The sequence below is a fragment of the Mercenaria mercenaria genome, chromosome 7, assembly GCF_021730395.1.
Source record: "Mercenaria mercenaria strain notata chromosome 7, MADL_Memer_1, whole genome shotgun sequence".
NCBI classification, from domain to species: Eukaryota; Metazoa; Mollusca; class Bivalvia; order Venerida; family Veneridae; genus Mercenaria; species Mercenaria mercenaria.
The window spans coordinates 48,286,370-48,311,762 of record NC_069367.1 but is presented as its reverse complement, the minus strand read 5'-3'; the positions used below and the strand labels follow the sequence as shown (position 1 = coordinate 48,311,762).

At 34.7% G+C, this 25,393-nt stretch overlaps 1 protein-coding gene across 1 annotated transcript; it reads right to left on the bottom strand.

Moving 5' to 3' along the window:
* Nucleotides 1-1,040: 1,040 nt before the first annotated feature.
* On the bottom strand, nucleotides 1,041-23,690 carry LOC123554173 (NXPE family member 3-like). Its single transcript, XM_053548346.1, has 6 exons — nucleotides 23,528-23,690; nucleotides 14,576-14,745; nucleotides 6,766-7,037; nucleotides 4,511-4,779; nucleotides 3,513-3,703; nucleotides 1,041-2,772 (listed from the first exon to the last, which is right to left on the bottom strand). Exons 1-6 carry the CDS (start codon nucleotides 23,566-23,568, stop codon nucleotides 2,675-2,677), a joined length of 1,041 nt encoding a protein of 346 aa, XP_053404321.1. The 5' UTR covers nucleotides 23,569-23,690; the 3' UTR covers nucleotides 1,041-2,674.
* Nucleotides 23,691-25,393: the final 1,703 nt, after the last annotated feature.

Genomic DNA, 25,393 nt, shown 5'->3' with positions numbered 1-25,393 from the left:
ATTTAATCCCTGTATTTTCGAAATATACAAACTATACATACCCGTTATATCCAGAATATACGGGAAATATACGGAGTTGTATACAAAGAATATAACGGGAAATATAAGCCCGTATTTTCAAAATATACAAATTATTTAAATCCCGTATTTCTGGCATATACGGGAAATATACGGAGTTGTACACCAAGCATATACGGGACATATACGTCCCGTATTTTCGAAATATACAAATTATTTAAATCCCGTATTTCCGGCATATACGGGAAATATACGGAGTTGTAAACGAAGAATATACGGGAAATTTAATCCCTGTATTTTCGAAATATACAAACTATACATATCCCGTATATCCAGAATATACGGGAAATATAGGGGGTTGTATATGAAACATATACGGGACATATACGTCCCGTATTTTCGAAATATACAAATTATTTAAATCCCGTATTTCCGGCATATACGAGAAATATACGGAGTTGTATACAAAGAATATACGGGAAATTTAATCCCTGTATTTTCGAAATATACAAACTATACATATCCCGTATATCCAGAATATACGGGAAATGTACGGGGTTGTATATGAAACATATACGGGAAATATACGTCCTGTATGTTCGTAATATACTGATTTATGTTTTCCCGTACACCAGACATATACGGGAATATACGGTGTTGTATACGATCAGAATAACCCTTTTTAGAATTTCCCGTATTTCAATAATATACGGGGTATCGTATACTAAGAATTCCGTATTTCATAGTATACGGAAATCCGTATTTTATTAGTATACGGACTTTTAAATATACAGGCCCCGTACACGCCCGTATTTTAGTTTTCCCGTATATCTTCCCGTATACGAGCAATATACGGGATCCCGTACACTCCCGTACATTATCTCTTTTTTCTCAGTGTTTTTGAAGGTATTATATTCAATCATATTTGTTGCCGCTTGAATAAGTCAGTATATTCTTTCTAGGCCATAAAGGGAAAAATGAAAGAGCTTCAAACATTTGATTGAAATTAGCATTTCCTAATTCTAGTAAATGATTTATTGTTTCTATTTTTTAACTGAAAAGATAAATCAACAATAACATTGTAATTTACCTTACCACGACCCCTTTTTCTAAACTAAGAACTTAATATTACAAAATAAAGTAAATTTAAAAGTTGAAAGGCTTATTAACATAAATAGCTTAACATCTGATCAACCATAGATTCAACTACAAAATTATGCGGGTGCATAGGCACTGACGCAATAGCATTAGTTGCGTCTTTGTTGTCCAAGACAATGATTCTATCATATAACCCGTGAAATGTCTTGAATATGATGTCTGTGAAAACATATCCAAAAAAATCGTCATATCCTTGGAAGTTTTGTGTAAAAGTATGTGGCAATTTGATGAACATTTTCACTTTCTTATTTGTTTCTATAAGTTTTTGTGTACTAGCACGAATAGCTTGCATTTTATTTCTAAAACAATCATGATGGTAACCTCTCATATGTAAGAACAAATGAATAACAACTATAGCATCTTCATTCGATGGTATAGATTCAAGATGTTTTGAGATTGATATTTGAGTATAATTTCGGGGCGTCCATCCATTTACGTAATTAAAAGGTTGACAGTGTGGTGCCATAATTACTGTAAAATTGTTGTTTTTAACTGTACAACCTGAAAGTCTTTTCCAGGTTTTACTTGTCCAGATTTCTGTATATTGTGTACAATTATACTGGTCCAGAAAATGTTTGTACCACTGTCTTGTTGTTGAATCCCCTATCAGGTAAAGCTTTTTGTTTCTTAGGCATTCTTGAAAATTGTCGCTCACGAATCCTTCAAATAAATGTGCAGAATATAAAACTATGTTTAGCGACGTTTTAGTTTATGCTACTAGTAATTTATTCTAGCTTGTTTGTGATTTAAGTTTGGTGCTTATTTGAATCACTCTCGAGTCCGCTTCCTGGAAAAAAATCAGTACTGGTGTCTGATGAGAAGGCATGGTCACGACCCCATTGGGATTCGAACCCACGACCTCTTGACTGATCGGCCGACACCTTAACCGTTAGACCGCCGCTAACATCAGCGACGTTTTGCCAACTTCACAAGAGTTGCTTTTAGTTGTGTTCATTTGAGAATATTGAGGGCAGTAATCATTACTTCATTATAGAGTTCGACTTAAAGATAAAGCCCGTCAATCTGTCAGGTATTAGAGGCTAAATATTACTACGTTTTTGAAAAGAAACGAGACGGCAATATACACGTGTAGAAATATGTATTTCATATTGTTATACACGTAATGTTTATTTCTTCATGGGTTACGATATACAAAGCATGTATAAGCTCACACGTAAAAATATCAAAACGTCACTAAAACGTAAACAAATTGCAGTAAAGACGTAAAAATGTAATAAGCGAAGTCTGGATTCCACCTGAGTACTACAAATTATTATCTAGTCTTTAAAACGTCTTGCTACGTCTTTTTCTACGTTTTGTTAGATTTTGCTAGGTGTTCGTACGTTTTACTACGTGTTGTTTTGTTGTTTAGTTTACATAGAATTCCCGGGGCCTCCGTGGCCGAATGATTAATGTCGTTGACATCAAATCACTTGCCCCTTACCAATGTGGGTTCGCGACTCACTCGGGGCGTAAAATTCTTCCAGTGAAGGAGCCATCAAACTGACGTATGGTGCCTGCCCGTGATGAAATATTGCCCGGAGGGGCAGCTATGGTCATTCTCCACCATGAAAAGCTGGAAAGTCGCAGTATGACCTATAATTGTATCGGTGTGACATTAAACCCAACAAAAAGTTCATATAGTACAGTTCGAACTGAACCATTGAAAACATAACGAATAGTTGCAGACACCAGGTTATAGTGAAACGTGACATTGAACCGCTTTATTCACAGGCCTCAAACCGGGCATAAGTTGTAAAAGGTAGCGGAATCTAAATAATACCTTAGGTAAAACCTAATATCTCCCAAAACCAGGCAAAACATTTGGCAATCCGTAGGGGTGAGAAACATAGTAATAGATAGCCCTTAATATCTGTCTGGTGCTTTAACGGGTGCTGTGCATTTCATTACCTATCGTGGACAGATTCAACTGCGTTTACTGCTTCCAAAGTATATCCGTTCACAATTAATACACTCTAAACAAAGATATACAATTAATATTTAAAACCAGTCAAATCCTTCATTTAACATACACTGCAGGAAGCTGAGCATTACTTTATTTACTAAATAGTTACTTTTAGTGGCAAGGCTCATGTTGAATATGCTTAGCCCGAAACATTAGGTTACAGTGAGTAAATATAAACCCAAAAACTTTACAGAAGTTCATAAACTTTAGTGAATGAAGTAAAACATTTATAAAATATTGATGCCTATAATCACTTTTAACAAATTAAAGCATTTACCAATACTAAATCTGTGGTTATGTCCCTTTAGAGCTAAGAACGAACTAATAACTGTTTGTTTTGGTCCTACTCAAGATGTAAATTACCGGTTACCTTGACAATGAGTCAGCTGCCATCGCATATTGTAGAAAAATCCAGTAGTAGTTTTCCTTTCCCAAAGTTTAGTTGTATTATATTTTGAGCATGGAATGCTTGGTATGATATGTTCTACGTCTTTCCTCCCGTTGTAATACATTCGTTCTTTTACAGTCACTGTTATGGTTTTACTAAACATTTGATGAGATCTGAAATTAAAGATAAATGGCAATAATTATAAATTCGAATTTAGGCTTTAAGCTGTAGAGGAAATACTGGATACAGAAACATAGATCTCTAAACGAGTTTATCCATTTTGCAATCCAATCAGGTGTGAGTACAGATGACGCAATATATCCGGGTTCCTTTAAAAATGTTTGTATACTGTATGGGCATTTGTTCTGTTTGGCGACAATAAATGACAAATTGACTTTTACCTCACTATTTATTCAAAGTAATTGTCTACGATTCGGTTAGTGCCTGAGACAAAATCAACCGTTTTTCTTGTAGATTAACGATTACTTGCATTTTAGTTCGACTTTTTATTTTTTTCAAATATGAGAGCTTTTGTTGTCATCATTTCATCGACTTTTGTGATTGTCAAAAACTTCTCTGCCAAATGCTTTCAAACTTCACAAATGCATTTGACGTTATCAGATTATTTCACAGGACAAGTTACATAATTTTAGCTTTCAAGTTTTCAGTAGTTCCCCTTTTAGAATAAGAAAAACTTTGGTTACAAATTTGCATGTAAGCAGATTTTCAAATAAGGTTTAACCCATATCTTAGGAAATATGGTACTGAATGCAAACCCTTAATTAGTTTTCGGCATCATTAAATGACCATTTTGAACTTAGTTCCGTACCACTTAAAATAACGACTTTTTTCAACTTAGAAACGTTTAGAAAAGATTTTTTATTAAAGCTATTATTGTGTGGCAGGGTGTAAAAGAGTTAAAAGATCTGCCTTTATATGCTCTTGTGATGTTACTTTATTGGTATTATTCTGTTATATACCTAAAATATAGAAGCTCTTTTTCGCATTTACTTATTGTTAAAGGCAGTTTTGGTAATGAACTTTTCACAAATTTCCAGTCACTACATTTAAGATTTGGATTCTTCGGTTTTCCACAATACCACGGCATGCCGGAATTTAAACTCGTGAAATTGCAGGCATATTTGTGTTTGGTATGTGCAAGTAAATGTTTCATGTTGGGATGACACAGAGTAACTTCTTCGTAGTTCTGAACTTTGAACTTCGCCTTAATGGTCCTGAGTGAAAGTACCTGAATAAAATGAAAAAGAAATCTAAATCACGAAACCTTCTTGTAGTAACTGTTGCATATGACATAATTATAAAACAAAGTATTAACGTACTCAAGTGTACATATGTATCTTGCCTCTCTTGATGACACATTTACGATTTTCTATTTCTCTTTCTTTTATAAAACAACAATCTCTTAGCTTTCGTGGATAACTTCATCTATCTGAATCGATAGGCTAGATTTTTATTGTTGTAAATATGTAGATGACGGCAATGTTCTTGAAATAACATCATGGGAATACGATGACAATGTCTATTATTTCCATTCCAGGTTCATTAAGTACATATAACTTAATATTGGAATTTCAGCATCACTATTGCTCTTAATAAGACGTCACAATTTATTATAAAAGATATCGGAGTACTTGAACAGTTAATATATTTAATAAGGTACTATAAATTCATTAATTGAATCATTCCTTTTACAGAATAATTCTATGGGAAAATATACAAATTGATTTGAACTCGGTCTTGGACCCATATTGTCAATTTCCGTAAGGCTATTCGGCATTATGCTTATGTAAATAATACTCAATGCGCACATTGCTTTCCGGAGAATGTCGAAATCGGATACGGAAAAAAACGGCCTTTTGCAATAGTAATTGCAGGTTTACAACCTAAAATCGTTATGTAATTACTCTCGAGTCAAATAAAAATCTACTGGTATCAAAAGGAGGTAAGCAGTCATGACCCCTGCTGGGTTTGAACATCCAACTGCCCGGTTGTACTTGGTACCGACCAGTCATCGGATAGGAACATATAACGGACAAATGTTATTACTACTTTATATCGATTATATCGGAGTTATCGGACAATCGAAAACCTTTGACTGTCATACATCACCATTGACTGACAAGTAAGTGTTAACAAGGAATATCGTACTAATCCTAACCTGTGTTTTCAAAACTGTTCTCCTCTGATTTTGGTACATTGGAATGGCAAATGGCGAGTACCAAGTGGGATTTAAACAATTATAGCACATATCCCTGAAATGCAGACGACACTTTTCTTTTTGATTCAGTCCTCGCCAGCAAAAGTTGGTTCATAAATTTGTAAAAATACCATGTATTGAATGCTGTAATAGGATGAGTAATGACCAGAAAGCAACTACTTCATAGAAAGTTTTAATCAGCATGTCCTGTAGACACAGTAAGCATTATTTAATAAAAACAAACATTTAATTTATTCAACATGGAAGAGGAGTGGGAACTGCTTCTCGATTTTTTTTTCAATTCAAAGAAGACCAAACGTACAAGACCGCTACACCTACCTTGTTGATTTACAAATATTTACCCCCACTTCGAGCCTCCAATGCATTAAAACATACTTATAGATTATTGAGTTTTCCGAAAATATCACAAACTGAAATATATTTGATTTTGTTTGCTCCGTACGGAGACAAAAGCTCTGAGATATATTCTGCAGACAGAATTTCGTTTTAAGATGGTAACACGGGCAAAACACTGTTGTTATGTAGTTAAACCCCGAGTATAGCTTAACCCTTTGAATATGTATGAAAACATGTTTTTAGAAGACGCAGAGGACAGATGTACATAATCAAAGTTTTTATCAGTACAATTGTCATTGTAAAATATTAATTATCAGTGTACCAAATAATTGTCCGATGACTGTTCTACCATGTTGTTTAAAGTAGTGCGTTACATTACCCAATTTGAGCCTCAAAATATCCGATGTTTAACGCTTTATTGTTTTTTTACAATTTCGGATTATAAATGAACTGAATTTTTATCGGGACAAATTTCATGTTCAGGTGTTCATTTTTCATAAAACGGCAAAGGAAAATCTCGGATTTCTAACCGGTGACTGGTCGGCACCCAGTAATGCATTTTGGGTTTCTGAATTCCAATGAATGTTAACAACAACAGTAAGAGCTTCATAGTCTTCTTGGAACCAATCAAGATATCTTATATACTATTATATTATGTACCTCGTATGGCATTCGATAAAAAGCTGTTATCGCTTCCCTTGTATATGCTATAGTTGCCGAAATCTGTGACTTCCCGCTCCAAAACGCTGTAAAAATGAGTAAGTAAGATCCGTTTTTGTAATCATAAATCGACCCCGGTGCAGAAAATATGTTATTCCATATCCTTGAGCGGAGATGATCGCCACCAGTCCACTTTCGTTCTCCGGATGAATCAAATAACGTTGCCAGTACATGTATTTTGTCTCCAATTTCATATACTGTATCAGGCGAATCTACGAAAAGTCACAAAATTTTAATTAATAAAATCACACACATTGATTTTTGTATTTTTTCGGTTTTTAAGTAAAACAGGCATATTTCATGTAATGATGTCTTTTAAATGTAAAGGAACAACCCAGCCGAATCCTCGGGCGTTATTCCATGCATGGGTGGGCACATGCTTTTAATATGTTCAGTGTATAGTAATTTCTTTATGTCATAAGTGTTCAGTAATTAGTAAGTCATTTCTATTAATGTATTTTTGTGTTAAATATGTTTTACACTGTTTACATTATAAAGTAATGGTGTCAATAGCAGTAGTGTTTCCCAAACAAATTACGGAGACAGTCTTAAGGTCCTATGGCAACAAAGAACGCAACCGTGAAAATGTGAAAATAAAATGAAGACTAAGATTTATTTATTATGTTATTGAGATAATTTTGTTTTTTGGATTTAGCGTCGCACCGACACATGATAGGTCTTATGGCGACTGTCCAGCTTTTAATGGTGGAGGAAGACCCCAGGTGCCCGTCCATGCATTATTTCATCACGAGCGGGCACCTGGGTAGAACCACCGACCTTCCGTAAGCCAGCTGGACGGCTTCCTCACATGAGGAATTCAACGCCCCGAGTGAGGCTCAAACCCACATCGATGAGGGGCAAGTGATTTGAAGTCTGCGACCTTAACCACCCGGCCACGGAGGACCCTGTTATTGAGATAGGCTTAAGCTAAACTCGTTGTAGTAAGCATTGAATGAACTTGTCGCAGAGTCGGTTACCTTACTTTATTAGCTGTGTACTTACAGTATTGTGATGTCCAGTATTGTCATCCATAGTTTACTTTTATTTTGTTTGTCTTTGTTTTTGTTTGCCATATACACATACACATTCACATTTAAACAAAAACTATGTACCATTCAATACTGCATCCATATATGACACACCTATCACACACAACACATTCTAGTATACAAAACAAACATCCATCATTAACCAGTCACTTACTTAGTTACTTGTTACTCTACTAGTTAGATAGTTGACAATGATATTGTATTTTTTTACATAACCTGACGTCACCTGCACAATGAAATATATTTTTCGGTGATACACGCCGTTTTGTGTCGAAGTAATTTGTTTTACTTCTATATTTTCTTTCTTGTGCCTTTGCAGGTATATTATAGTAACTTGTTTGTGATCATATAAATGTTCTATTAGATCTATCCCACAACTGTTTATTTGTTTGTATTTGTCAATATATGTAGAAAACGAACACTGAAATATACTTCTACGGTGATACATGCCGATTTGTGTTAAAGTCATTCATTTGACTTCTGCATTTTGTTCTGGTGAGCTAATATACCTTCAACCCATGTACAATTGAAATCGTAGCAGTGGATGACCAGCGTGACCTTTGGTTAGAAAGTGTATGAAGGCGAATCATTGGTAGCGTACATTGTGAGGATAAAACACCAGTAAACCTCGTGTTCAAATAAAAGATACTCTTCAAAATGGTGAACCCGGAAAGGAAAAACAAATACCGTGCAATCATACCGGCATAACGACCTCCCAGTGAGAAATTCGGGCCTGTCGAGGCTCTTGATTACCAGATTATCAGAATACACGTGAGATGTGAGTTCTTTCTTCTTTATTATTTTAATAAGTATTACTGAGCTCAGTTAACATAGATACGATTCTACATCGATGTAATTTAGATTCAATCTGGTAGAACGTTTTCTATTGGAAATACATGTGTCAACGTTGGAGTACAAATTCTGTCATATTTGACAGCTACAGTTTCACCATATTTATTAAAGGAACTTCTTCATCAACTTAGTAACCCGCCCGCTTAGCTAAGTAGGTAAGAGCGTTGGTCTACGGATCGCGGGGCCGTGAGTTCGATACTCGGGCGGGGTGTATGTTCTCCGTGACTATTTGATAAACGACATTGTGTCTGAAATCATTAGTCCTCCACCTCTGATTCATATGGGGAAGTTGGCAGTTACTTGCGGAGAACAGGTTTGTACTGGTACAGAATCCAGGAAGACTGGTTAGGTTAACTGACCGCCGTTACATGACTGAAATACTGTTGAAAAACGGCGTTAAACCCAAAACAAACAAACAAACAAACAAAATCATCAACTTAGTGATTGATGGACTGTTTAGGACAACATTTAATTTCAGTGAATTTATATGATGTTTTTATATTTTGTTGGACATTTATATTCTAGATTTTATTTTCAGACTGTAGAATACCATCTTTATCCTTGTTTCGAAGTACTTGAGAGCTTGAGAAACAGCCTAGTCCACACAGTCATATCGCATTTCACAATGAGGTTACAGGTACAGAATTAACATGGTACTGGTGACAATGTATTATTCCAATAACCCCTTAACATTCAACAAACAGACACAGATCCAGCTCACAAATCGGGCATTACACTAAAAACAACCACTTTCATGGCATAAATGCCATTTTATATAAATTTGTAGTATTTGCTTAGTGTCAGTATTTATTACTATTAAGTAATGCTTTAAAAAAAAAGAAATCAAAAAAGTTTTATAGTTCCAGTGAGTGTCCTTGAGATGTCAAGATTGTCGTAGTTCATAGATGAGCAGATTCTGTAGGTTAGTAAGTAGTTGTCGCCTTTATGATATTTTGCAATGTTGTTTTTGTAAACAATTTTGGTAAGACAGCTGTTTTCAATATCAGAGTGTTGAATAGAATTTAGAACTGTAGTGGTAGCTCATCTGTGAAATGTTTACGGTCCTACAAAAAATGCTGTATATAGATTGTTATTTGCGTAACTTTTGCTCGGAATTTTACTTGGTGCTTTAGTGTAACTGTGATTTTCTTTTCTTAAAAATAAAGTGTTCATAGTTTTCCAATATAGATTTCCGTGAATTTTGATGCGGTAATTATTCATGACATTTCATGCAAGCTGCTGAAAGTTTTGCAGTCAAGAAGGTTCAGAAATTTAAAGGTATAGAAAGGGTACAAATAAATGAACTGTGAGTATGATTGAATTGATGCTTTTTATTTTCTATACAGTGTTAGATTATATCAGACAAGGGATTCATTTAAAATAAATCTTTCAAGAATATTTGAGTGAAATCTTATACAGTAAAGAGTTACCCTTATCTGTTTTGAGTGTTGCAGTTCAGCAGCTATTGGCTGGGTTTTTTTTAGATTTTGTCAAAAAACTATGGAAGAGTATTAAGGACACTGTAGTAATAGAGTGAAAATAGATAATCACTAGTGCCAGTAGAATAGGGTTTTGAAAAAAATGTATCGCGTGGTGGTGTTCTATTTGTGAGAACCCGGAGTTCCGAAGTTGATTGATATTGTATGGTGGAGTATTGAAGACTTTACTGAATTCCTGAATTATATGTAACTTTTTACAAATTTTGTTATAATTGTGGGAATCCTGAATTCTATGGAATATTTTTGAAACCAGAGTGATATTGTATGGTAAAGTATTGGAGTCATAACGGTCCATAACATGGTCCAGAAATACCAAGTTTTTTTCTTGGGATGAGAAATCACTTAACCAATATGAGATATTGAGACATAATGTGAATTGATAGTAACAGATTGTGTCTACCCTATGCATACGAGAAGGGAGGCAATGCGGAAGTTATTGAAAGGTACCGCACGTGGTGCTCTTTTACATTTAGATGAATTTACAACTGTTTTGGAGTTTTTGAATGCATGGGAAGGTATAAATGGAAATGATAGATCTACAGAAAAGTTGAATGATCAGTTTTATATGAGTGTCAAAAGAAAAGTTAATTAGTTACAGGGAATAGTTTAAGATTTGAGCGGTTATTGAGTAGAGTCTCATGAATTATAGACAAACGGAGTCGAGATGAGATGTTGAGGAAACGTTTATTGTCAGTTCTGAGAGATGCAGAATATGTCCAGATACAAGTTTGAGAAAGATATTGATTTTAAAAAATTGAGGCGAGAGTTACTATCCATGAAAGAAGACCTGAAATTCTCAGCTAATATTAATAGGTCACAAATTTGATAAACCTACTCAGCCAGCCAAGGCAGAAATACAGTGTTTTACAACGAATGTGGAATGTAAACTTTTGGAGCAGTTGCAACAACTGATGGGAAAGATGCAATAATGTTTAAGGAGCCTGGAATCAAAAATGAAAGAGTATATGGAAGGTAGTGTTAGTAGGCAGTGACCATAGAGAAGATATTCCAATAGGTGTAAAAACAAGATAGAGATAAAGATAAAGAGAAGACGAAACCTCACAAGAAGGATTTTAACTCCAGGGCAGGTTGGAGGTCGGGATGTTCCAAATAACCATAGACAAGTGACCCATGTTGGACAGGCAAATGAAGCAGAAGTGATTGTAAATGGTACTCGTATCATAGGATTGGTGGATACTGTTCTATGATTACCACAAGTCACATGGTGCTTTTCTTTCACTGAACACTAGACCAGATATGAACAGATTTTCTGACTTTAGTTTAGATATGAGTGGCGCTAATGGTTATTATATTCGTATTTGGGATGTGCTGTACTTGACGTTTCCTCACCATCTTTTGATTCTTGTTTACCAGCCTCTGTTCCTATTTTGACAGTACACGATAGTATGTACTCTTGTGACACCCCTTTTATAGTTGGTACTACCTTTTTCTTGTTGCCCACTTAGATTCTTTGAATGTAACAGGATAGCGTTTGGTATAACCAACGCTCCTGCTTCATTTCAACGACTCATGGAGCGTTGAATAAGTGAACGTCATCTTAAGGGAGTGCCTTATCTACTTGGATGATATCCTCATTTTTCTGATTCATTACACACTCACTTCAGACGTCTCGAATCTGTTCTTTTATCGATTAGAACAGGCCAACCTCTGGCTGAAGGGTTCTAAATATGAATTCTTTCAGACAAGAGTCCAGTATTTAGGACACATACTTAGTGATCAGGGTATAGACACTAATCCGGACAAGGTCAAAGATGTGAAGAAGTGGCCTAGACCCACCTGTCCTGATGATGTACGTAAATTCGGAGGACTAGCTGGATAATATCGCCGGTTCATTAAGGGATTTTTCAGCATTGCCAAGCTTTTAAACGATTTAATTGTAGGCTATTCGACCAGCAGGAAGACTAAAAAGTAACACCGTGGATTTGGGGATAACTCCAACAGGTGTCTTTTGACGCGTTAAAGGAGAAAGTCACTCAGCCTGTTCTGGCTTATACCGATTTCTCCAAGCCATTTATACTCAACCTTGACGCCAGTTTTAGTGATTAAAGAGCAGTTTTACTCCAATAGCAGAATGACAGGAGCGTATTATAGCGTATGCTAGACGTGGCGACAGTGAGCGTCATTATACGACTCACAAGCTGGAAGTTCTGGCTCTGAGGTGGAGAGTATGTACCAAGTTCCATGACTATCTTTATGGAAACCACACATTAATCAGGACATATAATAAAATCTGCTCACTTTCGCATTTTCCACTACAAAGTTGAACACTCGCTTGCAGCAATTTTCACCTATAATTTGAAGCTTCAGTATAGATAAGGTAAAAGCTGATGCCCTTTCCAAACTGCATCCTCAACAGGAAGAATTATTATTCTCACAATAATACTGCTGTTGTTTCCACAAGTTGTTGACCACAACCCTAGGGATGAGATACAGGAGCATAATCTGTTAACTTGAAAAATGAACAGGCCAGTGATCCAGATTTTTGTCTAGTTCTTTTGTCTTACGTGGAGGCAGGCCATAGATTAACAGATCGATAGTGAATACGGGAGTTCGAACCTGTTCGGAAATGCCTTCTTGAATGGAATTCCTTGTACATGAAGGATAGAATCTCGTAAATGGTCCATTGAAGGTTCGACAGCCCCTCAATTAGCCTTACCTTCTGTATATCACGATATGGTATATACAATCCTCCATGACGAAGCCGTACATCATGGAAGAGATCGTACCACGTCACGGATCAAGTCTACATTCTTCTGGCTTCAGATGGAACTGTTTATCGGGCACATGATGGTACGCAAGAAGACACCGGATCGCACTACAGCTAGACCTTTGCCAGTTGAATCTTCATGCCCGATGGAACATGTGTGCATGGATTTGTCCTTAGAAGTGTCTTCCTGCCGTTATGATTTTTTATGCCTAACAACATAATCTTTTATATAGCAAAACCATGTTGTTGAGTTTTCATGATAAGCTGTATAAAGCCCTATTGCTTTGTATTTTGATAGTTAGTAGTTCCGACGTCTGTTTAGTATAGATTAGCTATGATAAGTTCTTGGACGTAGTTGTTTATTTTTCTGCGTAGTATTTTGAACTTTGCAGTGTTATTACTTAACGGTTCATACTGTTTATTTGATTGGTTGCTCGTCACTAAGAAAACTCTTACATTTTTTCCTGTGGAGAGGAGGATGTCGCAGGGTCGGTTCCCTTGTACTTATAATATTGTAATGTCCTGTATAGTCCTCCTTCATTCTTGATTGTCTTTGTTTTGTTTAACATATACAGATATATATTTACATAAACGCATACATTACACACCATTCAATACTACATCCATACACGACACAATTTCACATACAACACATACTATTTTTCAACACAGATACAAAACAAGCAACTATCACTAACAAGTTGCTTATTCACTAACTTGTTACTTCACTAGTAAAGTAGATGACAATAATATTGTATTCGTTTTTATAAGCTGGCGTCACCTACACGCATGTATACACTGAAATATACTTTTGTGTAGGTACATGTACACGCAAGTTTGTGTTGTAGTCATTTATTTAACTTTTTCAGTGTTGTTATATTTTCTGGTTCTTTAGGATCATTAAGTCCATTCAATAGATGTGTAATAGAGTTACGCTTAAGCCGGTGCTAGGGGTCATGAGAGGTGTTGCACATTACATTACCTCTCATAAACAGACTGATTCAAACCGAGTCTGCTAGTATTCTGCTTAGTTGCATTCTATGCTTCCAAAGGATCTTTTTTACAGATTGTATTTTACATTTTTTCTAGAATATTTGCAGGCAATAGCCATTATTCCTTAAACACCAAGGTAGAACTCATGTATGACTGAAACCGTAACATACTCCATGATCCTAACATATAAACAAAACTGAGTCAAAGTACGGTTACATTTTAATGCCGGACAACACTTAACGAATGTTCATGCGAAGGTAAACGTTATCTGTTGGAAGCATAGAACGCAATTTAACCACATGGTTTAGTAAAATAAATCCGTAAAAAAAGATCCTTTGGAAGCATAGAAAATAAGCAAAATAATAGCAGATTTGGTTTAATCAGAGCCTGTTCATAAGAGGTTATGGAAGGTGCAACACCCCTCACGTCCCCTAGCACATGTTTAATCAGAACTATATTACCAATGAACATTGAGTGGACTCCATGATCCCAAAGGACCAGAAAATAAAACAACACTAAATTCAAGTACAGGGATACTTTTTACGGCCGCTTCACGGCACTTAAAGATTGTTGTTGCGATAGTTAATAAAATCTGTAAAAAAGACCGTTTGGACACATTGAAAAACAACCTAACAAAGCAAGTGTAGATAATCGTGCATTTGCTGCAGTGTTTTGGTCCTGACATGGCTGATGTAGCAGAGCGCCTGTTTCGCTGATAACTTCGTTTAAACGACTGTAGATTATTTTGTGATGATTTTCTGTATCTGCCGACAGTCTCCTTTCAATCTTTCTCCGATGGCTATACAAATATTAAATATTAGCATTAAATAAAATCGTACGAGGAAAGAAATGTAAAATTTGCAAATGTCTTCTATCTACTTTTTAATATAAACATTCTTATTTCTCATTTTTTCAATAAGCGTATGAGAAGATCCACTGGATTCATAAAAAACACCAAGTTACACAAGCAAATTCAATGAATTGGTATCCCCAGCCGAAAGGGTTTTGTGGTGAGGCATGTCAAAGAGATATATCCGGCAAAAGTTTAAGGATGTTTCTAAGAAGCAAATAATTTCTTTAGTCACGAACAATTTAACAGAAAACGAATATTTTAAGTGTACATAACAAATGTATGTTGTGTTGATCCTGACTAATGTGTAATAGGTTTAAATTTTAGAATAATATGGAGTTATTTGAAATGTGAGCTTGAAGTATAACTAGAACGAAATATTGTATTCGAGTAATTTGGCATCAACACCACATGTAAATAAACATTCATGGAAGGTTTGAAAACTTTTGTTTAAAAAGGAATGGGAAATATATATTTTGGCGGAGTGCGGGGGTGACCAAGTGTGAGTACACAACTTTACATCTTGATAATCGATATTTAAGGAAAATACAAAATGAAAAAACGATGTAACAGTTGTAGTCCTGACGAGACCAAGTGGAACTTTGCTTTGGGGTAGATAGAAAATGTTTTACTATTTTCAGTTTCCCTGATGGTGAAGAAGTTCAATCCGTTTGATGACATTTTTTTATATAGGATTAAAGATGGCGACCAAAATGGCGTCTTAAGAAGATGATAAGTTTATGCCACATTCAGATAACATATATTTAATCAAACAATATTGCCATCAGGTTTATTAGTTCCGTTTATAAGCAAATATTCTCCAGAATGATGCGGACAACAAATGCAACACATGTTTTCATAAAATGATGTCTACATTACAATACGTTCAAAAATTACCAATTTGTTACCACTAAATTTAATGAAGTCTTACAGTAAGTCTTCAGTCAGATATTATGTGCATTTTCAATATTTGCGACAATTATATTATACTGATCAACAACTCTGAAAGAAAATGTGTATCATAAGAGTTCGCCATTTTAACTGAAGTTCTAAAAACTGGTAAAACGGCTATAACTGTAAGATCGCTGTATTTATTAACTTGTAAATAGTATACATGTATTCAAATAAACAATTTTGGCAACTAATTCTATGAATACTAAGTCTTTGCTTTTGTATCTAACAATACACGATGGTAATGTAACTTTCTGTTAAAACTGGTAACGTATTGTAACGTAGACTTAATTTTTATGAAAATATGTGTTGCATTTGGTGATCACATCATTCTGGAGAATATCTACTTATAAATGGAACTATCTGATGGCAATATTGTTTGATTAAATATATGTTATCTGAATGTGGCATAAACTTATTATCTTCTTAAGACGCCATTTTGGTCGGATCTTTAATCCTCCATTAAAAAATTACCCAAATCTACCCCAAAACAAGGTTCAGCAAGACACCAGCTTTCCTCGTCAGGACTATTGGGGGTGAAGAGTGTGGGAGAGGGATGCATGATCAAGGTGGTTGGGATGACTGGGTGGAGGAGCGAGATGGGAGGAGTGTACCAATTTGCCTGTTGATTATTATTCATGGAAGGTTTAATTTCTTTTATAATGAAAAAACATATATATATAATATTATATAGGGGAAAAAAAGTGGAGAAAGATGCTCAAGTCTTTACATTTTAATATTGTCTATAAACATTTAAAAATCAATAAAAACAAAGAAATAAATAACCGGTTTCACCCGTTCAACGCGGGATCTTCAGATAAATGACGTTGTCTCTAGGCGTCGGCGTCATGACGTCGTTAATGTTGCTTGTGTCTTAGAAATGACGCCGCTTATGTTTTATACAATTATATATATATATTGGAGTGGGGCTGTGGCCGGGTGTTGGTACACCACTTCACATGTTTATGATAAATGTTTATGGAAACAAATGAAAGAAGTTTAATGAAATTCTACCAATTTGTTAGTTTGTTATGTACAAATATGTGGATTTTTTAACAATTAATTGCAATAACTCTGAAGTTACAAAATGTATCCTGACGAAATTGTGTGTGCTCTATCACATTATGGTGTTCTGATTTCACTAGAAGTTTCATAGTTCTAGGTCAAATATGTCACAAGTTATGAAACAGAAATTCTGGTGTTACTTGGGCAATCTGAATGAAGTTTTCTTTAAATATTCCCAACCACTTCCTAGATATGGCTCCGGACGGACGGAAAGACGGACAGACAACGCCAAAACTATATCTCTCCGGCGGGGGATAATAAAAAGTAGGTTTAATTGAATCTCTTCATGAGGGGTATTGCAAAAACACATCTTTAAACGTAGTAGTGTGTCAATATCCTGGGAAAATGTAACTTTTGGTGGCATTTTATGTTAATGCTCGGATATAAGTATAAAAGTGGTCCTTAGTATCAAACATGAAATTTAAAAGGGGCTGTCGCCTTTTATGGTTCCTCATTACAGTATAATAGGGTCAAAGGTCAAATAAGTGCACTTAAAAATAAACTCTATCGCTGGACAATATTTATTTTTACACGTTTTAGGCTACAATAGCTTCAGCGCATATTTGTTTCATATATAACTTTAGTAGGTTCTCTCTTGATTATACATTGATACGTTTACTCTTGGATCGAACTCATCGTCAGGTCCCGGCACAAAATCTATATATTGTATATTTTATGCTGGCTCGTACTACTGATATATCGTGCAAATTTGTACTGTCAAGTTCTAGCGGACATTGTTCGACTGCACTAACTGTTGACAGATCTAAAGATATCCTTTGGAAGCATAGAACGCAATGACATAAAAATAACAAACTCGGTTTGATTAAGTCTTTCGTGAGATAATATGAAATGTGCAAATTCTCCCAAGCATTATCTAAAATGGCATATGCTGTCAATTAAATCTCTATTCCATGTGCTTTGGTAATTTCAGGAATGTGTGGGCGTTTAGAAATACTATCTTATGTACAAAATATCAACCGATATCAATGTTAAAATATAGACATTAGATAACTGCAAATATTATGTAGGCATTGTAACTAAAAATACAAACTTCAAATAGACACTACCTATTTAAGATATATATATGTAGCTAACTGCATCAAAGTATGCAGTCTGAAAAAGTATTTTAGATATCATATTCTGAAAAAGAGTTATTTAAGCTGACAAAAAAATGATCCTGGGTAAAATATCTGGAAAAATGTGGAAAAACTCCGCTAAAACATTATTGTAGGCTTAGGTGGCTATGTATGTAGTATCTCATGCAAAGCATGCACATTTTACCTATAAGCACGAAAAATCATGCATAATTAGCAACAGTTACTGTGAAGATCAGCAGTTTGAAAAGAAAAATATGTAAAGATCAAGTCATTTAATACCCTTGGGGAAAGTGTGACATTTTTATGGTGAAATTTGTCAACAAACAGATGATTTTTTTAAAACTGTTAAAACCCACAGAATTTCACAAGGTAAAAGTTTTTGAGAAAGCTATTGCTGGAAAAAGAATGATCTCTGCTACCCGCATATATGCGTCAAAGTATGGGAAAATATCTAGAAATATGAGAAAATCAAATAAAACAATTTCAGGACTGTTAGATGCATGACAGTGTTATCATGTATACCAGGTAATATAGATAGCTTACTTTTCTATTGCACTGGTATAATATGAACAGGATTATGATTGTCAAACGGTGTTCACTCAACAATTTCACCGTATAAACAGAGTGTTTCCCTTGTGTAAAGAGGGCTTAGGGTAAGTCTCTATATTATAGGATTGTTTTCATTCCATTAGCATGAAAATGATACTCTTCACATTTTTGAATCAGCTAAAAAATCTTTGCACATTAACGTTAGGCTATTATAGGAACTGGTAAGCGCTCTTCAAGTGTTTTTAACATCTACACTTTTGTAACTAATTGTTTATGATGATTCTATGGATGTCATAACTTCAAAAAGGCTTAGGGGTTGTGAATGTTGTAGTATATCGAATCTCCTTAGCATGATCTTTATGACTGTGAATATAGGGGTAACGCATGTTCTTTTTTCCTGTTTTACCTTCAGAATTCCGAGACAGAACCCGAAAGAGCAAACGTATCAGTGTATAATCACGAAAGAACCTACAAATGTTATATATGAAACATATATGCGCTAAAGCTATTGTAGCCTAAAACGTGTAAAAAATAAATATTGTGCACTCATTTGACCTTTGACCCCATTATACTGTAATGAGGAACCATAGAAGGCAATAGCCCCTTTTAAAGGACCTCGGACATTTTCCTATTCAGATTGCCTATCCAATTAAGGAAAAACTGACCTAGAGCTAGACTTCTGGAAATGCATAGTAACGATAGTTAAACACTACTTCTTGATAAATGCGACTTCATTTTACAAGTTTATGAACAAAAAGAGGACTTTGTAGACATTTCTCATTTCCATTTCTATTAAAATATGAACATGAATCATTTTTACGTTTTAAGCATCTTTCCCCCCAGTGACGCAACAAAATATTTCACATGCCTTTGTAAATAATTATTATATATGTATGCTGCAAAATGGTACTTGGTCGCAGGGGGAGAAGTGTTTAAAATTGAAAAAAACTACCTACAGGGTGTCAGCAAGTGAATTTTACATAAAATATTTGACACTTATTGCATATGTTTCCTAAACCTTATGTATCTACAGTTTTATTCATTTTTTTAAATGTTTCAAGCATAGAAAACACAAAACTAAATTAAAAGCGGACATAGAAAGTCAAGCTCGAAAGCAGACTGATCGTAATAAGTATATCTTCTGAATTTTTCAATTAGTTCTGCTGCCTCTTGACAATCTGAGTCTATTGACCGAGTGTCATCTGAACTGAGACAACAGCGTCTGTCGTAAGTCATGAACAAAGCCAAGCAAGTGGCTTGGACACATACATATATATGTGTCTTCAACTAAAACATGACAAAGAGATATAGACAAACTTCTATGGGAATAGTGCAACTTTGGTGCAAACTTTTAAGCGAACCTAGAATGTATTTAAAGAACAACATTTGCTTAAAGTCGAACCAAAGAACACTGGATCCAGCATCCTAAACTCTAGCAGAAGTACATCAGTCACCAACTCCTAAACTGGCCCTGTTGCTTCGAGAACTAACACTGAGGCCTGTAAAACTAATACTTACGCCTATAGAACCAATACTGACGCGCCTAGAACTAACATTGAGTCTCCAAGAATTAACACCAATTCGCTCACACATCTGAAAATTATTCCGAAGCCGACCGAACTACTAATAATGACCTCAAAGAACAAACACAAACACCACAACAATATCTACATAAATGTGGATACTAGCTAGTGAAGTTCTGTTCCACTGATATTCTGCACCAGTCGATATTTTATTTCTACAATGTATTTTTATGCTGTTTTTATTCTCTTTTTTTGCATTAAAGTAACAGAAAGCAAATTTAAATGTTTGCTAGACTTTAAAAGTATAAGCTAAATGTACATGACTCAGTGGCGTAGTTGCTTTAAGTTCAGTACAGCAGGACTAGACCTACAGATAATGTAGGAAACTGAAAAAACTTAACACACCAAAAATGCAATATTAAGGGACCTTGAAAAGAGCAAACGATGCATTTAGAACGTGCCAACATGTGTCATATAATGCTAAAAGTAAGGCACTCCTGAACCCACAGGGGCATAGGCAACCTTCTACACCCCTCCGCTTAAACTGAAAAAGGCCAACTACGCCAATGTATGGCCATCTACACCACTGAATGTATTCAATATATAATCCTCCACATAATGCCCGGTCAATATTGTACATGTGTAATAACAGTATAGCAATAGATGTATATAAAACAAACAATAGGCTATGATCAATGCATCGGTTATCATGGGCACTTGGTGGAAAGATCTGAACTACAGTTATGGGACCAAAAGTTTTGTTCCACATTTGTTTTTTCCTTTTCGATTATTTTAATAATGTCAATAAAACTGATAATCGGCATGGTATAAGTTTATTTATTGTGTTAAAATATTTCATAATAGATATACCTTAAATGCCAATGCTTATTTTAACTAAAAATACACATTTTAAACTTTTCAAAAGAATGACCCTTAGTTACAAACTATTCGAATTTCTAGGAAACGAATATGAAATAAAATTGTTCTTTTGTGACAGTTTGATAGGAATATAACTTATTTATCAGTATTTGAAGCCATTATATAAAACTACCTGCTATTGAAGTCAAGAAATAGCATTGAACTTTGGGCAAAATCCCCAGCATATTGTCCGATGTCCTTTCATGTTTGATACTAAGGACCACTTTTATACTTATATCCGATCATTAACATAAAATGCCATCAAAAGTCACATTTTCCTTAGATATTGGCACACTACTACGTTTAAATATGTAAGTGTTTTTGCAATACCCCTCATGAAGATATTCAATTAAACCTACTTTTTTATTATCCCCCGCCGGAGGGATATAGTTTTGGCGTTGTCTGTCCGTCTTTCCGTCCGTCCGAAGCCATATCTAGGAAGTGGTTGGGAATATTTGAATAAAACTTCATTTAGATTGCCCAAGTTACACCAGAGTTATGGCCCTTACCTATATAGTGTACTATAAATATGGCAAATTCTGTTTCATAACTTGTGACATATTTGACCTAGAACTATGAAACTTAAAGTGAATTTAGATCACCATAATGTAAAAGTGCACACACAATTTCGTCAAGATATATTTTGTTACTTCAGAGTTACTGCCATTAATTGTTTAAAAATCCACATATTTGTACATAACAAACTAACAAATCGGTAGAATTTCATTAAAATTCTTTCATTTGTTTCCATAAACATTTATCATAAACATGTGAAGTTGTGTACCAACACCCGGTCACCCCCACCATCCTGGTCACAGGCCCCTCCAGATATATATATATTATTTATTTTTTTGTTAAAAAAATCAAACCTTCCATGAATAATTATCAACATGCAAATTGGTACATTCCTCCCATCTCGCTCCTCCACCCAGCCACCCTGATCATGCATCCCTCTTCCACACCCTTCACCCCCAATAGTCCTGACGAGGAAAGCTGGTTTCTTGCTGGACCTTGTTTTTGGGTAGATAGAAAATGTTTTAACAGTTTTCAGTTGCCGTGGTGTTGTAGAAGTTGAATCCCTTTGATGACATTCTGTCATCATTAGGCTTTTCTTTAACGGAGGATTAAAGATCCGACCAAAATGGCGTCTTAAGAAGATGATAAGTTTATGCCACATTCAGATAACATATATTTAATCAAACAATATTGCCATCAGATAGTTCCATTTATAAGTAGATATTCTCCAGAATGATGTGATCACCAAATGCAACACATATTTTCATAAAAATTAAGTCTACGTTACAATACGTTACCAGTTTGTCACCAATAAATTTGATTAAGTCTAACAATAAGTCTTCAGTCAGATATTATGTGCATTATCAATGCTAACGACAATTATATTATACTGGACAACAACTTTTTAAAGAAAATGTATATCATGAGAGCTCGCCATTTATAACAGAAAGTTACATTACCATCGTGTATTGTTAGATACAAAAGCAAAGACTTGGTATTCATAGAAATAGTTGCCAAAATTGTTTATTTGAATACATGTATACTATTTACAAGTTTATAAATACAGCGGTCTTACAGTTACAGCCGTTTACCAGTTTTTAGAATTTCAGTTTTAAATGGCAAACTCTTATGATATACATTTTCTTTCAGAGTTGTTGATCAGTATAATATAATTGTCGCAAATATTGAAAATGCACATAAAATCTGACTGAAGACTTACTGTAAGACTTCAATAAATTTAGTGGTAACAAATTGGTAATTTTTTAACGTATTGTAACGCAGACTTCATTTAATGAAAACATGTGTTGCATTTGCTGTCCGCATCATTCTGGAGAATATTTGCTTATAAATGGAACTAATAATCCTGATGGCAATATTGTTTGATTAAATATGTTATCTGAATGTGGCATAAACTTATCATCTTCTTAAGACGCCATTTTGGTCGCCATCTTTAATCCTATATACAAAAAATGCCCAATGATGACAGAGTGTCATCAAACAGATTCAACTTCTTCACCATCAGGGAAACTGAAAATAGTAAAACATTTTCTATCTACCCCAAAGCAAGGTCCCACTTGGTCTCGTCAGGACTACAGCTGTTACATTGTTTTTTTTCATTTTGTATTTTCCTTAAATATCGATTATCAAGATGTAAAGTTGTGTGCTCTCACCTGGTCACCCCCTCACCCCGCCAAAAATTTTATTTATCCATTCCTTTTTAAACAAAAGTTTTTAAACCTTCCTTTTTTATTCATTCATACTACTTCAGCTGCGACCTTAAATTCTCAACAGCCATTATATTTGAAAGACCGTTATAAAAACAGTCACTGGAACGTTAAGTTTAACATTTGTTTAAAGAAGCACATCACTTTTTCAAAAATAGTTAACCTGATCACATCGATCTGATATCAATATTTAATCAAATCATGCTGATGTCTGTTAAATCTCCATTTCTGACTATAACAGCAACGTTAACAGCATAATAACCCAACCGAAAGTATGTTTTGTTTAAAACTTTTGAATTTGCATACATATAAAGAAATAGGGATATACATGCATAATTGTTCCTTAATTTTCCTTCGATATACAATTTTAATGTGGAATAGAACTTACCTAGTTTTACTTTCTACGTGTACGTTTGTGCTTTTTATCATTTTAACTTCCTGTGGGTTCGTGCTTGTTGTCAAATCAAATGTCTGTAAATATATGTTTCGTCTTAGCCATACGACGTAACAAAGATTCACGGCTAAAACGGAACAGAGGATGAAAATACTTAGCCGCTTCATCTGCAATAAATATAATTTTACGTGATGATAATACATTTGCAATTACTAAAACAAAGCAAACGTACTACTTCCGGTAGGTAAAAAACATTACCGAAAGTGAGATAGTGTATCTTTTCATACGTCGGAACGGTACAGAAATATTTTATTTCTATGTGACACAACTATTTTGACAATAATTTTGAAAGCCTTATGCGTGTATGATAATTGTATATAGGTTTGGCACGTAAAAAGCTAGTCAAGTATGTCTTAAGAGATTGTCAGTTAAACTCTATAAAATGTTCATTACAATTATTTGAGACGCAAAACCTATGCAAATGATTAAACTCTTTAGTTCCAGGTCAAAGCTTGTGTCTTGAATAAAATGCAATTAATTAGGTATACACAACTCAGCGCTGTAGTCAGCTCTAAACATCGGTTTAATTCAAATTCTTAAAACACGTAATATGTATTCATCAAAATAAGACGCATTGTTAACACATACTCAGTTTGACTAAGCATTTGTATCCAAAACACTACATCAATAATAACAGAAGCATTTGCTCGTTGTTAAATGTTTACCCGTGCTTATATTATGTATTCAGAAACAAATACATCGTCGTTAACATATAACCCAGGATGCCTGTATTTGACTGTGCTGATATTCAATCAGAAATGAAAGCCTGCTTTTGAGTGGAATACATAATATTTGCAGATATAAAAATGTGAAATAGCCTTATCTAACAGAAGCTCTCTAGGATATATACTAGAAACCATTGGATGAAATACAGAGTATCCATGTATGGTGACGATAAACTTATATCTTTATAAAGCAAATCTGCTACAGTAGCGCAAAATTACTTCCCATAGGTATACTAATAACCTTCGTAAAACTGTATTCCCAAACTTTAAAATAATGTTGTATTATTAAAAGGAGACGGTCTTACAAACGACGTAACAAGTCAACATTTTGTATCTTTTAAAAAGACTTCTAGAAAAAGTGCTCTGTCATAATTTCAAGTTCCTTCCTCTGTTTTCGGAAAGAGCATTTAATTTGTCTTTCATAAGATTATGAGGTACAACATTGAAAAATCTTATGTATTATTCTAGCACAACCAGCGAATAACCTACATACATGTAGAGCAAAATCTATCTCGGGTTATTCTGCAATAAACCACTCGCGTGGAATGACGTCATCCGATCCAGGTGCGTAGCACGGTCGTAAAAAGTAGTTACCATTTCTCCAACACTGTTGATACTAGTATGTCATGTTAGAATTAAAAAAAACAAGTTCCCAAGTGTAGAATAACCCGAGTGTTTCGTTCTTATTCGAAACAATATATTTACGTATTTACGTGATATATTCTTACGCATAAGAACTCAAAACACGAGTTATTCTACGATAAACCACACTTGAAAACTTAATATTTCCTAAATAGATACAATTTGGTAGTTTATAAATAAGTAATAGTATTATGGGTTCTTCAGTCATACTGGCACAAATTACTTTTACTGTCCCCCGCCTTTTTCGAAGATAATAGGGGGACATAGAAATAGGCTGCGTCCTTCCGTCCGTCTGCAATTTCCGGTCCATAGCTCTGTCATTCATCAAGGGGTTTTAATATTACTTGGCACAAATGTTTCCCATGATGATCTTTAGATTTGCTGTGAAACAAGTTTAACACTTCTTGTGGTGTTTTATATTTTTCATCTAAAA

What these genes read in the sequence shown, in the direction of transcription:
- LOC123554173 (XM_053548346.1), bottom strand. Translation starts at nt 23,568, where the DNA reads ATGATAAAAAGCACAAACGTACACGTAGAAAGTAAAACTAG. An exon ending in ATCTACACTTGCTTTGTTAG is followed by an intron (nt 7,038 to 14,575) that starts GTTGTTTTTCAA and finishes GACTTTTCGTAG; the next exon opens with ATTCGCCTGATACAGTATAT. An exon ending in AAAGAGCTTCTATATTTTAG is followed by an intron (nt 3,704 to 4,510) that starts GTATATAACAGA and finishes CTTTAATTTCAG; the next exon opens with ATCTCATCAAATGTTTAGTA.